Raw genomic sequence first — 14398 nt, forward strand, 5'->3', positions numbered from 1 at the left:
GAGATATAAATATAAATTCAAGGGCAACCTTAAAATACTTATAAGCTCTGTATTACTAAAATCTTGATATTTCTAGCCTAGCTCCCACTGATGAGACCTCAATAAAGGTCGAAACCGGTCTGGGTAGTGGCCCCTTGCCTTTAATACAAAGCATCACACATCTCCTCCAGGAGATGTGCTTTGCATTATGGGTAAATATTAAGATTAGTGATCAGAGCTTATTCTACTTTTACCATGAGTTACCTTGGTCTTGCACTACCTGCAGGGTCAGCTAGACTTGCATTACGTGCAGGTGCAAACTTGACTTATTTGTCTGTTTGCTTACTTGGGAAATGGAGTAAAACCAGGTTTAAAATAGCTTGGTATCTTTAACATTTATTATACCCAAGGTAAAATACTTTCTACATATATATATATATATATATATAATTTTTTCCAAGTTATTGAAAATGTTGGCTATTTTTTGTTACTTCAGCTGCTATGGTGGCACTTAGAATTTTCTATTAATTGTAGTTCCATCTGTGTACTAAAGATGACTGTTAAATATAGGCAAAAATTTTATAGGGAAATATCGAGATTTTCCACATAAGTTTTCCACCTTGTATTATTATTATTAGTATGCCTATTCATTGTATTCCAATTTTAAAATTAATGAATATGTGCTACATGACTCGTATCTTGTGATTTATGTTGTGAATGTAGTTAATGGATGTTCTCTTTTCCTTCTGGTGATGTCCGTGCAACATTGGAGAAAATATATTGGTCTTTTAATGAATTCTATTTTTCTGTACATATGTTAACAGTTGTAAATATATAATGTTATTCTACACTCAAATGCTACTTGTTATTTTCGAAGACATAAGAAAGCAAGAAACCCAAAACACTAGCATGATATTATACAAACATATAAAGAAGATAAAATTCTTATGTACGTGGCAATCACATTGTATGCCAGCCATGAATTAGTGAAGCCATATATTCTTTTATCCTCAGTGGACTCAGATGATCAGATTGAGCTTAAGCATTCATTAAAGTCTAATTGATCTGTGCCTTTTTCTTCTTTTGCTTTTAATGAATAGTGTGTCAAGGAAGAGAATCATATTTGAGAATCAGTCATTGTAGAAAGAATTTTTTTACTGTCTCAGCTGATTTCATAAAACTTATCCAAAACACTGATGGAGAAATCTGATTTTCCCTTTTTTTTTCATGTATTACATGACTAGTCAGTCTGATCAAAGTAAAGTATAGCCACATTCAATTTTAGAACATGTGTGTGCCAAGTGTAAAAAAGAATGTCACTTCGACCACTGAAGTATTATGAAAATCAGCTGAGAGACCTTTCCTGCATAGGACAGGAAAATTGTGCCCTTGACATAAAAACTGTTACATTCCATGTGACAGTTTTTATGTGAATCTCATCCATGAAAGGCTGTAAACTATAGTACATTAGTATTAATATCAAGGATGGGCTATCGTCATCATCATCAGTTTCCTGATATGTACACTAGGAATGTTCAAGGTACTTTGCACTACATGATTAAATTTTCATGGACAGGCTAAGATTTAGATAATCTGGAAACCTTGTTCTGGGCACCAAAACGTGGACATTTTTTGAGCTCCTTCAGGACTATAGTAAGCAGGATGGTAGCCACAATTTTCATTGAAATTCATCTGCTACTTAATGTCACATACATCTATACCCTATTAATATTAATTAGAGAGCCAGTATGTTATCCATTTCCAATGATGGTGTGAAGCAGAGATTGTTTTCTTTTTTTGGGGGGAGGAAGAGCCCTTTAAAGTAAACCTTTCAAAATTCAAACATAGGGTTTAAAGTTTTGCGTGATAGATTTAACCCTGTGCTAGAGTATTATTGAGAATGCTCACTTTCTAGTTCTAAGCATAGCGAGACCTAGCTTATAAATATTTTTCTCTTGATATAAAAAATAACCGTATTTGGATTTTGAATATATCCATGAAGGGTAGCATGTCATTTTTCTTAACTCGAAGCATATATGTTGTTTGGATGGTATGTACAAAGTTCTTAGTTGGACATGGAATCTTTCCAGATACCTTAGAATGTTATCAATATCATCATCATCATCAAATTCCTGCCATGTACACCCCTTGAGGGTATACAGGATATTACAGTACTACATGAAAAAATTACATCATTACTAACTTCCTATCTACAATTTTCCTCCAAATCAGTCTGTTACTTGTCAAGACTCCAACATTATCAGATCTTATATTTCTATCGTCTAAGGCACTTTGTACCGTATCAATCCACCTATATCTTGGTCTTCCTCTGGGTCGTTTTCCTGCCAACCTGGCAGAGAACACTTGATTTGCTAATCTTTCCTCACCCATTCTGTTTAAGTGACCATACCACCTGAGATTAGCTCTGCTAACGCATTCCTGGATGCTGACAATGTCAAGTTCTTTCCTAATATCCTCGTTTTTAATATGATATTGCCATTGATGCCATCTGTTAACGCCTATAATCTTTCTCAGGACTCTCATATCTGTGGTCTCTAGTCTTTGGTCAAGTGTTTTACTTCTGACCCAGCTCTCAGATCCGTAAGTTAAAACTGGTTTGAACACTGTCTTGTATTCAGCTAATTTAGTGTTCCGACTAATTTCTCTCTTATTCCATATGAATTTATTCAATTGACTTCCTACCATACCAGCTTTGCTGATTCTGTTGTCTATTTCTATATTTAATTTACCATCTTCAGTAAAAATTGTGCCTAAGTAGCTGAAATGTTTTACTTGTTCCACAGGTTCTCCATTCACAACACAGTTGACATTTTCAATGATTCTACCTATTTTCATCGTCTTTGTCTTTTTATTGCTGCCCTTCATACCATATCTATTACAACAGCTATTCAATTTAGTCAGAGAATCTTGCAGACTTGTAGTGGATTTATTTAGAAGTATAACATCATCTGCATAAAGCAAAGAGCTGACATTAACATCTCCAATTTTGATATCATGTTTAATACCACTTTCCTTCATAATGTGATCCATATAGATAATGAATAACAGAGGGGATAATGTACATCCTTGTCTCACACCAGATTTAACACTAAACCATATCCTGTACTTCATTCAATTCTAACTGCTGACTTACAACTCAAATAAAGACTAAGTATTGCTTGATATAATGCCTCATTGACACCATATAACTGCAGCGTATTGAATAGCTTCTCTCTTGGCACCTTGTCATATGCCTTTTCCAAATCGACAAAACTGAAATACAGATCTTTGTTATATTCCCATGCTTTCTCGACTATTTGTCGTAAAGTGAAGATCTGATCCTGACAGCCTCTATTTGGCCTGAATCCAGCTTGTTCTTCACCAAGCTTTTCTTCCACAATTTTTCTAGTTCTAAGTATAGCGAGACCTAGCTTATAAATATTTTTCTCTTGATATAAAAAATAACCGTATTTGGATTTTGAATATATCCATGAAGGGTAGCATGTCATTTTTCTTAACTCGAAGCATATATGTTGTTTGGATGGTATGTACAAAGGTTCTTAGTTGGACATGGAATCTTTCCAGATACCTTAGAATGTTATCAATATCATCATCATCATCAAATTCCTGCCATGTACCCTCAAGGGGTGTACAGGATATTACAGTACTACATGAAAAAATTACATCATTACTAACTTCCTATCTACAATTTTCCTCCAAATCAGTCTGTTACTTGTCAAGACTCCAACATTATCAGATCTTATATTTCTATCGTCTAAGGCACTTTGTACCGTATCAATCCACCTATATCTTGGTCTTCCTCTGGGTCGTTTTCCTGCCAACCTGGCAGAGAACACTTGATTTGCTAATCTTTCCTCACCCATTCTGTTTAAGTGACCATACCACCTGAGATTAGCTCTGCTAACGCATTCCTGGATGCTGACAATGTCAAGTTCTTTCCTAATATCCTCGTTTTTAATATGATATTGCCATTGATGCCATCTGTTAACGCCTATAATCTTTCTCAGGACTCTCATATCTGTGGTCTCTAGTCTTTGGTCAAGTGTTTTACTTCTGACCCAGCTCTCAGATCCGTAAGTTAAAACTGGTTTGAACACTGTCTTGTATTCAGCTAATTTAGTGTTCCGACTAATTTCTCTCTTATTCCATATGAATTTATTCAATTGACTTCCCACCATACCAGCTTTGCTGATTCTGTTGTCTATTTCTATATTTAATTTACCATCTTCAGTAAAAATCGTGCCTAAGTAGCTGAAATGTTTTACTTGTTCCACAGGTTCTCTATTCACAACACAGTTGACATTTTCAATGATTCTGCCTATTTTCATTGTCTTTGTCTTTTTATTGCTGCCCTTCATACCATATCAATTAGAACAGTTATTCAATTTAGTCAGAGAATCTTGCAGACTTGTAGCGGATTTATTTAGAAGTATAACATCATCCGCATAAAGCAAAGAGCTGACATTAACATCTCCAATTTTGATATCATGTTTAATACCACTTTCCTTCATAATGTGATCCATATAGATAATGAATAACAGAGGGGATAATGTACATCCTTGTCTCACACCAGATTTAACATTAAACCATATCCTGTACTTCCTTCAATTCTAACTGCTGACTTACAACTCAAATAAAGACTAAGTATTGCTTGATATAATGCCCCATTGACACCATATAACTGCAGCGTATTGAATAGCTTCTCTCTTGGCACCTTGTCATATGCCTTTTCCAAATCGGCAAAACTGAAATACAGATCTTTGTTATATTCCCATGCTTTCTCGACTATTTGTCATAAAGTGAAGATCTGATCCTGACAGCCTCTATTTGGCCTGAATCCAGCTTGTTCTTCACCAAGCTTTTCTTCCACAATTCTTCTCAACCATTTCTCAAGTATACTTGCATAGATCTTGCCAGGAACACTCAGTAGGGAAATACCTCTGTAATTCTCACATTCGGTTTTATTTCCCTTTTTATATATGGGTACTATGAGAGCTCTACTCCAATCATCGGGAATTCATCCCTCTGTCCAGGCTTTCTGAACTATGCAGTGCAGCCACTGTAAGACTTTTATACCACTATACTTCAGCATTTCTGGTCGAATATCATCTACTCCTGTTGCCTTTCCACATTTCAAGCCTTTGATGGCTTTTTCTACTTCAAGTATGGATATGTATTCCTGACTGCATGCCTGGTCAGTGTTTTTTATCACTGTGCTGTCATCACTGCTTGTTTCATTTAGCAGTTTTTCAAAGTAATTACTCCATACTTCAAGGATATCTTTTTCTCCTATTTTCCTGTCACCTTTATCATCTCTAACTCCTTTTACAGCACTCTTTCCTCCATTCCTAAGCTTCTTCAACAACCTCCAGAATATTTTGCCACCTGCTTGATATTTATTTTCTATATTCTTGCCAAAGTTCTCCCATGACTTTTGTTTAGCTAGATTTACACACTGTTTAGCTTTCTTACATTTGGCTCTGTATTCTGTAAGAGTAAAAGCTGACTTATTTGACAGGAACTTTTGATATGCTTTCTTCTTTTCCTTCACTGCCTCTTTAACTTCCTGTGTCCACCAGGGAGTTCTGATTTTTTTTATCCTTGCACACAACCTCACCACATGCCTCTCTGGCAGAATCAATCAATGTTTTCTTCAGAGTTTGCCACTGAATCTCCAAGGTTTGGTTGCTGTTCTCAAACTCTTTCATTTTCTTTTCAATAATCTTTCTGTATTTTAGTCTACAGTTAATATCTGAGAGCTGCTCAACTTTTATTCGCTTTAAAACTTTCTTACTTGTCATTCTTTTCAATATAAAATTCAATTTTATCCTCTTCAAGACTAAATAGTGATCACTTCCAATTTCAAATCCTCTGTACACTCTGGTGTCCTGCACCAGGGAGAAAACATCACTTTTAACAATAACATAGTCAATGAGACTTTTCTTATTCCTAGCCTCTTCTCTCCATGTGAATTTGTGCACATTTTTATGTTGGAACATGGTGTTAGTAATAACCAGTCCATGTCCTGAGCAGAAATCCAACAGATATTTGCCATTATTATTAGCTTTGCTCTTTTCTCCAAATTTTCCCAAAATATTTTTGTATGTCTCACAATCATTTCCTACTCTGCTATTTAGATCCCCAACAAGGACCAACTTTTCCTTTTTTATTGTGTCAGTTGCTTTTTCTAGAGCGTCAAAAAATTCCTCCACTTCTACCTTAGTAGAACCTTCTGTGCGACCATAATCACAAATCAGTCTCATTGTCCAGTTGCCCATTCTCATATTTGCCCACATTACTCTACTTGAGACTGACTGCCATTCAAGAAGATTAGCCTCATATTTTGTGTTGAATACTATGGCTACTCCTTCTTTTCCTTGATTGTCATTGCCTGAATATAACATTTTGTATTTATTGCTCAGAAAGATCTCACCAGTTTTGGTCTTTTTTGTTTCAGTCACCCCTATTATGTCGATCTGGTACTTATCTGATTCCTCAGCTAGCTCCATTTCTTTGCCATTCAGGCTTCTTATGTTGATAGTACCGATCTTTAACTCTGGTGATGTTGAGTTGGGGTTTGTTTTCATATTTGTTCCAGTAGCTGACTTTTCGCTGTTCGCCCTGGTTCCCAGGTGAAAACAATGGGGGGGGGGCCTTGTTTAACCGGGTGACGCCCCAGCCGGCATGAAATTTTGTCATATTGTACCATCATTTTTTATTTTGGTTTAACCAATAAGAATACAGTTTGGTCGGCTAAATCCCAAATTGCCAGCCCATCCTTCGTTCAGTATCAAAGTAGATACTCAACAGGGTGCACCACGAGAAGGTAAGGATTGGACATTAGGTCAGAAGCCCTGGTTGGTTCTCCGCATTCCTTTAAAGGCTATGTGGAGGTCTCCTCTCAGTTATACAGCTCTGACCCTTAAGCACCCCTGTTATCAATATATCAATCCTATTTATCAGGCTTCACCATTGCTATCTGTCCAGACCATTCCATAACAAGTTGCCAAAAGATGCAACCTGGGGGCTATCTATACCAAGGTCATAATCTTCTTAAAACATCTGATCATACCATTTAAAAACAATAGTATGCCATAGTGACATAACATAGCTGTAGCATCCAAAGGTAATAGATCAGTTAGATAATCCAAAATTTCTTCATGGGAACATTAGTTAATAGAGATTTGATGTTTGTGCTTGCTTCATAGTTGTTTTTTTTTTTTTTTTTTTAATGAAAGAATGTTTTCTCCACAAATAGCTTCAAAATAGTAGTAGGAGTTTGGATATGGATATGTGTATTATAAGAATACTACCCATAAAAGATTGCAAACATATAGCACACGGTAACATGGGCAAACTGTTATTTAGATAATACAGCAACCATACTTTCTTCATCAAGGAATCGTCATCATTAGCCATTATCAATCCACTGCTGGATGAAGGCCTTTCCAAGATTACTCCAAAACTGTCTGTCCATGGCTTTCCTTTCCCATGTCACTCCTGCAAATCTGATGATATCATCAATCCACTGTGATTTAGCTTGGCATCATGGTCATTTTTCCTCCTTTGGAATCCAATCCAGTACTTCTTTTGTCCATCATTGTTCTTGTCTTTGAATATGCCCAGCCTATTGCCACTTCAGATGCTTTTTTATGTTGGCTCCTTTTAGAGAGGTTGGCTGGTCAACGGTACTTTAGTACCATATGTGGGTAGTGGGCTGGGGAAGGAGAAACTTGTTGATTCGATTTAAAAGCCTGTATATTGTATTCCTTGGGAAATACATCGGGGGAAGACTGTTCCACAGTACAGCAATAGCAGGGATGAAGGAGGAGGAAAAGAAACTGATTCTGTGGATTTCAAGGTGTACTGTGAAAGGATGTTTGGCAGCAGCTGTATGTGTTCCAATGGGCTTAGTACAGAGTGGGGGAATTATTAATGCTATTTCAGATGAACATTTTCCATGGAAATATTTATAGCTATACTCTTTCTATGATGTCAGAGACTGGTTTTATTTCTTATCCACATATTCCTTTTGTGATCCAATCTTGTGATACCAAGCATACTTCTTTCCATACTAAATTGTGTTGTTCTTAATTTTAAATTTCCTTTGCATTTTTTGTCCATGTTTCACAGCCATATGTCAATATAGGAAGAATACATTGGTTAAAAACTTTTCTCTTCAAGCATAATGGTAGTTGAATATAATTTTCCAAATGCTCTCCACCAAAGCATCTCTTGTCCTAAGTATATGTAATGATCTAATTGTTTAATTTCATCATTATTGATTTTTATTATTTCTGGATGGACATAGCTACTGAACATAACTTGGGTCTTCTTTAGGCCAGCTGTTTTGCTAGCAATTTGGAGTTCATGGATACAAATCTGTAATTCATGTGCAGTTGAAGTAAAGATATAACTATCATCTGCAAAGTGTAAATGGCTTAAATATCTTCCATTTATCTTCAGACCTTTCCCTTTCCAATCAAGAAGTTTGAATATTTCTTCTAGGCATGCTGTGAATAATTTTGGAGATATTGTCACCCTCTCTTATACCTCTCTGTATTTCCACAGTAGAGATGTTTCCATTGAAATGAATTGCTGCTGTGGCATTGATGTGTGCTGATTTGATGGTCCTGAAATATGGCTCCTCCACTTGTTGGTTTCATAATGCTTTAAGTATTGCACAAGTTTTAAGTGAATCAAAAGCTTTCTCATAATCAATAAAACCAAGATATAATGGTAACTGATATTCATTACACTATTTGATAATCTGTTGTACAACTTGAATATGGTCCATTATACTAAAGCCACCTCAAAAGCCTACCTGTTCTTTTGGTTGTGCTAGGTCTAGAGTTGTACAAAGCCTATGAACCAAGACTTTTGTAAACACTTTGTAAACCACTGATAGTAGACTTGATGAGTCAGTAGTTCAAGTCTTCTACTTCATCTTTTTTATGTATCAGAATTAGGGTAGCCTTCTTCCATGTTCTTGGTATGTCGTTTTTCTTCAGACATAAGGTAAATAGTTTTGCTAAGGTTTTGTAGATCATTTCTCCACCTGCTTTTAGAAGTTTAGCCATAACTTCATCCTTATCTGCAGCTTTTCCATTTTGCAAGCTTTGGATGCTCCACATAACTTCTTCTGATAGAATCTATGTACTTCAGCTAAAATGTGGTTGTCTTCTTCTTCATTTAATTCGTCATCCTGATATAATACTGAGTAAAATTCTTTTTGCTGTAGCATATCTCTCTGGTTATGGTCCCATCTTGTAGTTTGACTGCAACCATCTGTTTATTGCTGTGCATCAATTGCTGTTTGGCTTTTTTGAGACTATAGTTGTTTTCAATTGTTTGTTATATGAATTTACAATTGAATTTTACTTATTTCTTCCATGGTATGTTTTCTGATCGTTATGCACAGTTCAGTGTATTCAGTTTTTATTCAGTAAGTTATTTGATTGTTTCATTTCTCTTTGTTTCTTAATAAACTGTTTTGTTTCTTCAGAAATTTTGTCTTGTTTCTGTTCTCTGGTAACAGCTATTTCAAGTGAGTATTGTAAAAGGTTATGGGTAATAATGTCATTACTTTCTGATGGAATAGCATTGTCATCTATAATAAGATTTTTAAATCTATTGTTTAGTTAGTTCATGTTGGAATATATCTTTTTTTAATGTTGAGTTTGTGTACATCTATGTTTTGCTTTAATCTTCAAAATATTTTTTTTCTTTCTTTTTGGCAATTTATTTGAATCTTACTGCATGCTATCAATGGTCACTTCCAATGTTGAAGTTGTGTATAACAGAACAGTCTTGAAAGATGCTTTTCTTATTGCTAAGGAGTCAATTTCACTAGTTTTTCCATTTGGACTTTTCCAAAGGTTCTTTACAGGTTTTTTTTTCCTGCAAATTCTGTTAACCTTGCTCCTCTATCATCTCTTGTGCCATATCCAAAATTTCCCATTGAGCTTTCATCTGATTGCTGTATACCAGTTCTAGCATTAAAGTTTCCCATTACAATTCTGAAATGATGTTTTCCTTTATTGTCAAGTTGGGATACATCATAATAGAATTCTTAGATTTCTTCATCAGTATGACTTATTGTTGGTGCATAAACTTGGATGATCTTAAAAGTGTATATTTTTGAGATTTGAACAACACTTGCTATTTGATCAGATATACTGTCAAATTCTATTATGTTGTTCTTCAATTTTTTGTTAATCATGAATTCAGCTCCACTGATTCTTTCCTTATCTTGGCCTCTGTAATACATTATGTCTATTTTTTAATTGAAGAATTTCTTCACCATTATGTCTAACTTCATGCAGTCCGAGAATGTCCCGTTTTAGTCGCTTTAGCTCTTCAGTTATTCAGTTAGCCATGCTTCACTGCTCAGAGTCCTGCAGTTTAAAGTTACAAGGTTTAGTTTTCAGTGGCAGCGTGATTTCGTTACTCGGGGATTCTTAGTACCCTCTGCCTTCATGTTTAACTACCTGCTGCTATAGGTAGCAACAATCTGGCCTCCAGAGAATGAGGACCATTTTATTTCTGTTTGATTCATCTTGGAAGATTGGGCCACAATTCACCACTCTTGGCCCACTGTGGGTTGATGAATAGCAATATTTTCACATGGAATTGCCAGTCCCAAAACCACTGGTCCACGGCTCCTTATTCAATATATTCAGAGCTTCCCTGATATCCACAGATGGTAGTCCGTCCGCTACCTAGGGGATGCGCTTGGTAGCCAGCGGGAGCCCCATCAAGGGAATATTGGTAAATGAAGATTTGGTGATATATCATCAAATTCAAACATTTTAACAAGTTCAATTTTGTGTGTGTATACACACACACATATACACATAGTTCAACTTGTAATTAGCACACGGAAATAATGAGATCACTGCTGTAATGAGCAGAAAGCCATAAGGGTTTTAATTTACGCATATCCCTATACAATTGCTTGCTTTTATAGCAAGTGCACTACATGGATTATACTGTACATATTTTGGTAACTATGCAGATATTCTTAATTGCTCAGGTACTTCTTGGACTAGACAACAATGAAGGGAGTGACTTAGCTATTATGACCACCTGCATTATATTATGGGCTAGTTAATGTTGTCCTTGGGAATCATTCACTTATTACTTACCTCTCCAGTGTCTAGCCTCCAGCCTTCCTTCCTCGCTTTATCCAAACACTACCACGACTGTAAAACTAGTTAAAAATGAACCCTTCCATCTGAAACATGTCTACTAAAAAAAAGTGTGTGTCAGTTCACAAAAAAGTTGAAATTATTGTGAGTTAAAACATTGATGCAAAAATGTTGAAGTATGTTTAAAAAGTCTTCTTTGTCCTCTTCAACAGTATCAACATTGTGAAAGAATAAAAATGTTTACATATCTGCACTGGAAAAACATTACCAAAACAAAAAAATTTAGAAAGTCAAGCTTATAAACATTGATGAAGCATCTTCAATAGTTCACTACAAAGTGTTGGATTCTTGATAGATGGTTCAAATAAAATACCAATAAAATAACAATAAAACCAAGCTTTAAATAGTCCTTGTCGAAACGCCTATCAAAGTTTCCTTTTTTTTTGGTTTGTATTGCACATTATGAAGTATCAACATATTTCTTTTTCTTTGTTTCTTCTAAACTTGAAGAACTAGTACTTGGCATACTTTCAGTACCATCACCACTTTTCTCCTGAATATGGTTTTTGCTGTTTGACTTTTTTTGTCTCCATTTTGTAGGGTTTCAAATTTTACGGAAGAAATAACTTGTTTTCCGAAATACCACAACACAATATTAGAAAACACTATGGACAAGCACGATAAAATAAGAATTTTTGCAAATGTGTTGTCAACAGGCGAGGCTGACGCAATACTGCCATTCAACAGCTGTGCACTTTGCCTATATTTCGGGCACTGCATTGTCATGTGCAGTGTCCTGCTCGCCCGAATCATGTCACTGCTACATGATTGGGGATAAATTTTTGGTAATTTACCCCCAATTTCTGCAGACCGGCACTGGTCCATGGACCACAGGTTGAAGAACAAGGGTCTAGACTGTACATTCACCTGGCTTCATGCAAATGGTGATAGATATTTGTAGCTACATGGATTTAAGCAAATTAATTTAGATGGAAAAGAGGCAACATTAATGTGAAAATAGTACATTGGTGCACACTGAGTGAGACTGGAAACTTATGCACAAAATGTTTTTCATGTACATATGGGCCAGCAAAAATTAAAGGGAACATTGCTAGTAACCACCTCAATTGCTCACATCTGAATCCTCTCCACATCCTCCAAAACCCCAAGTGACTAAATCTGGGCACAGTAATCCTGTGCTCATATCAAAACCTTATAAAGAGGGATAGTTACTTTTTTATCCCTGCTTGTCTCTGTTTCTTAATATCCAAGTGATCCTTTGAGCTAATTTTTTGGCTTTTGTTATATTGTCCTCAACTTCAACTCTCTGTCCATCATTATTCCTAACCCTAGTCTTATCAATTTCTTGCATTTCACCAACTATTTAATACACAGCCTGTAGGTTGTTGTTGTTTTTTTCATTCCAAAGTTTATAACTTTACACTTTGACATAATTGAGTTGGCACTCATTACTCTTTGTCCTAGACTACCAATGTATTTATATCATCCTGCAGGATCTGTACACTGCATTTATTAACTATTGATGTTCTCCAGTTTATCAACATCATCAGCAAACAGTTGGATATTCCTCAAACAAATTCAGCAATATCATGATGTAGCCATTTTCCTTACCCTACTCTCCTTTCACAAAGCCATACTATCCTATATAGATTATTATGTCATCTCATATTCTACCTATTACTGAATTCTGCCCTTAACCATTGTTCCAAAACTTACCTTAACCACCACTCCTGAAAATTGGTCTACAATTTGAAATTTCAGTCATTTATTGAAATGGAACCATTTTGTTCTCCCCCCCCCCTGACATTCTAGCAGCGCTGAAATGGTCTGTTAGGGCACTGCCATTTTGCTTGCCTATTGTAAATTCATCTTTAGACAACACACACACACACTCACACACCACCCTGGTTGTTCGAGTGGTTGGCATATCTGCTCTCCAGCCAAGAGTCTGCAGATTTGAATCCAGCCAAGGGCATGGGTGTTTGTGATTTTTCTACAAACCAATTACCACATGTACTGCTGTGACCTATGTTCTGGTGCAGTAACCTTTGATGTGTTTGCACACACACAAAAAGAGCCTTTTATTTCAGTTTTGCTGTTATAGTTATCTCATTTATACATTAAAATATGTTTGAATTTAAAAAATAATAAATAAAAAACTCCAAGCCATTTTATGAAATGGCTTGGAGATTTTTGAAATGCAATTTTGCATCAAAGCATTATTGTATTAAGTTTGAGCAGGAAGACCTAAACCACGACAGAATGACATAATTACTTCCTCTCTGCATGTATGTGTAACTTTATCACATATATAGCTTTGCAAAAATATATATACTGTTTCCTGAATTTAGTACATATTATAAAAAAGGTTTTTTTTTGTTGTTTGTTTCAGCCACTGAATTGCATGCATTTGAAAAAATAATTGTGCAGATGCTACAAGATGTCCAAGAAAGGCTTGTGTACAGAGCTCATATATACATTCAGACAGACATATTAAACTATGTTCCTGCTCCAGGAGATCTTGCATATCCAGACAAACTGGAAATGATGGAGGTGTGTATGTCATTATTAAACTCCTTGTTTTCCTTGTAATAATTTTTAAGTCAATTTTTGTGTAGTTAATTTTTCAGCATTGGATATTTTTAAAATCTCTTTTAAACAATTATTGAATAGGGTAACCTTACAAGATGAGAAGTCCCATGCTCTTCCATAATGTCACATAAAGAAGAGTCATGTAATGAAATTCAAATAACTAATTTTGAAGATACTTAATGTGCAAAACTTTTGTTTACTTACATGGACAAAATATAGACAGAAACAATTATTTCTTTTAAGTGATATATAATATACTATCTGAATCAGTGAGAAAAAACTTCTATAACCATTTCAAATCCAGCATGTGGTAAAAATATGGTAATACATATTTTTCTACTTGTATTTGATAAATATGACTTCTGCTAACAAATGAGCTTCAGTATTTCTATAGCCTAAGCCAGTGATTCTTAACCAGTGGGCCATGGCCCCCTAGGGGGGCCACAGATATAGAACATTTCTAGTTTTTAAAATTTTGAACTCTCTTAAAATAATTATTTTTTGCTCTTTATTTTACTTTGTTTCAAACTTGTATCGTTTTGCATTAGTAATCTGAATTATGCAGTTTAATGCAGTAGTTTCTTTTGTGGTGGCACCAGAAGTCGACTTTTTGCTGCTGGTAACACTGCAAGGCA

At 35.4% G+C, this 14398-nt stretch overlaps 1 protein-coding gene across 2 annotated transcripts in view; it reads left to right on the forward strand.

Moving 5' to 3' along the window:
* Cog3 (conserved oligomeric Golgi complex subunit 3) overlaps positions 1-14398 on the forward strand; it is a 195956-nt gene that overhangs the window by 109264 nt on the left and 72294 nt on the right. For both annotated transcript variants that reach the window (XM_090414006.1, XM_090414005.1), the window contains exon 11: positions 13564-13724. In XM_090414006.1, coding sequence (XP_090270132.1) covers positions 13564-13724 — 161 coding nt within the window. The remainder of the gene's footprint in view (positions 1-13563; positions 13725-14398) is intronic.

The sequence above is a fragment of the Typopeltis vanoorti genome, chromosome 24 (assembly GCF_054136105.1).
Source record: "Typopeltis vanoorti isolate ZY-2024b chromosome 24, IOZ_Tvanoo_1.0, whole genome shotgun sequence".
NCBI classification, from domain to species: domain Eukaryota; kingdom Metazoa; phylum Arthropoda; class Arachnida; order Uropygi; family Thelyphonidae; genus Typopeltis; species Typopeltis vanoorti.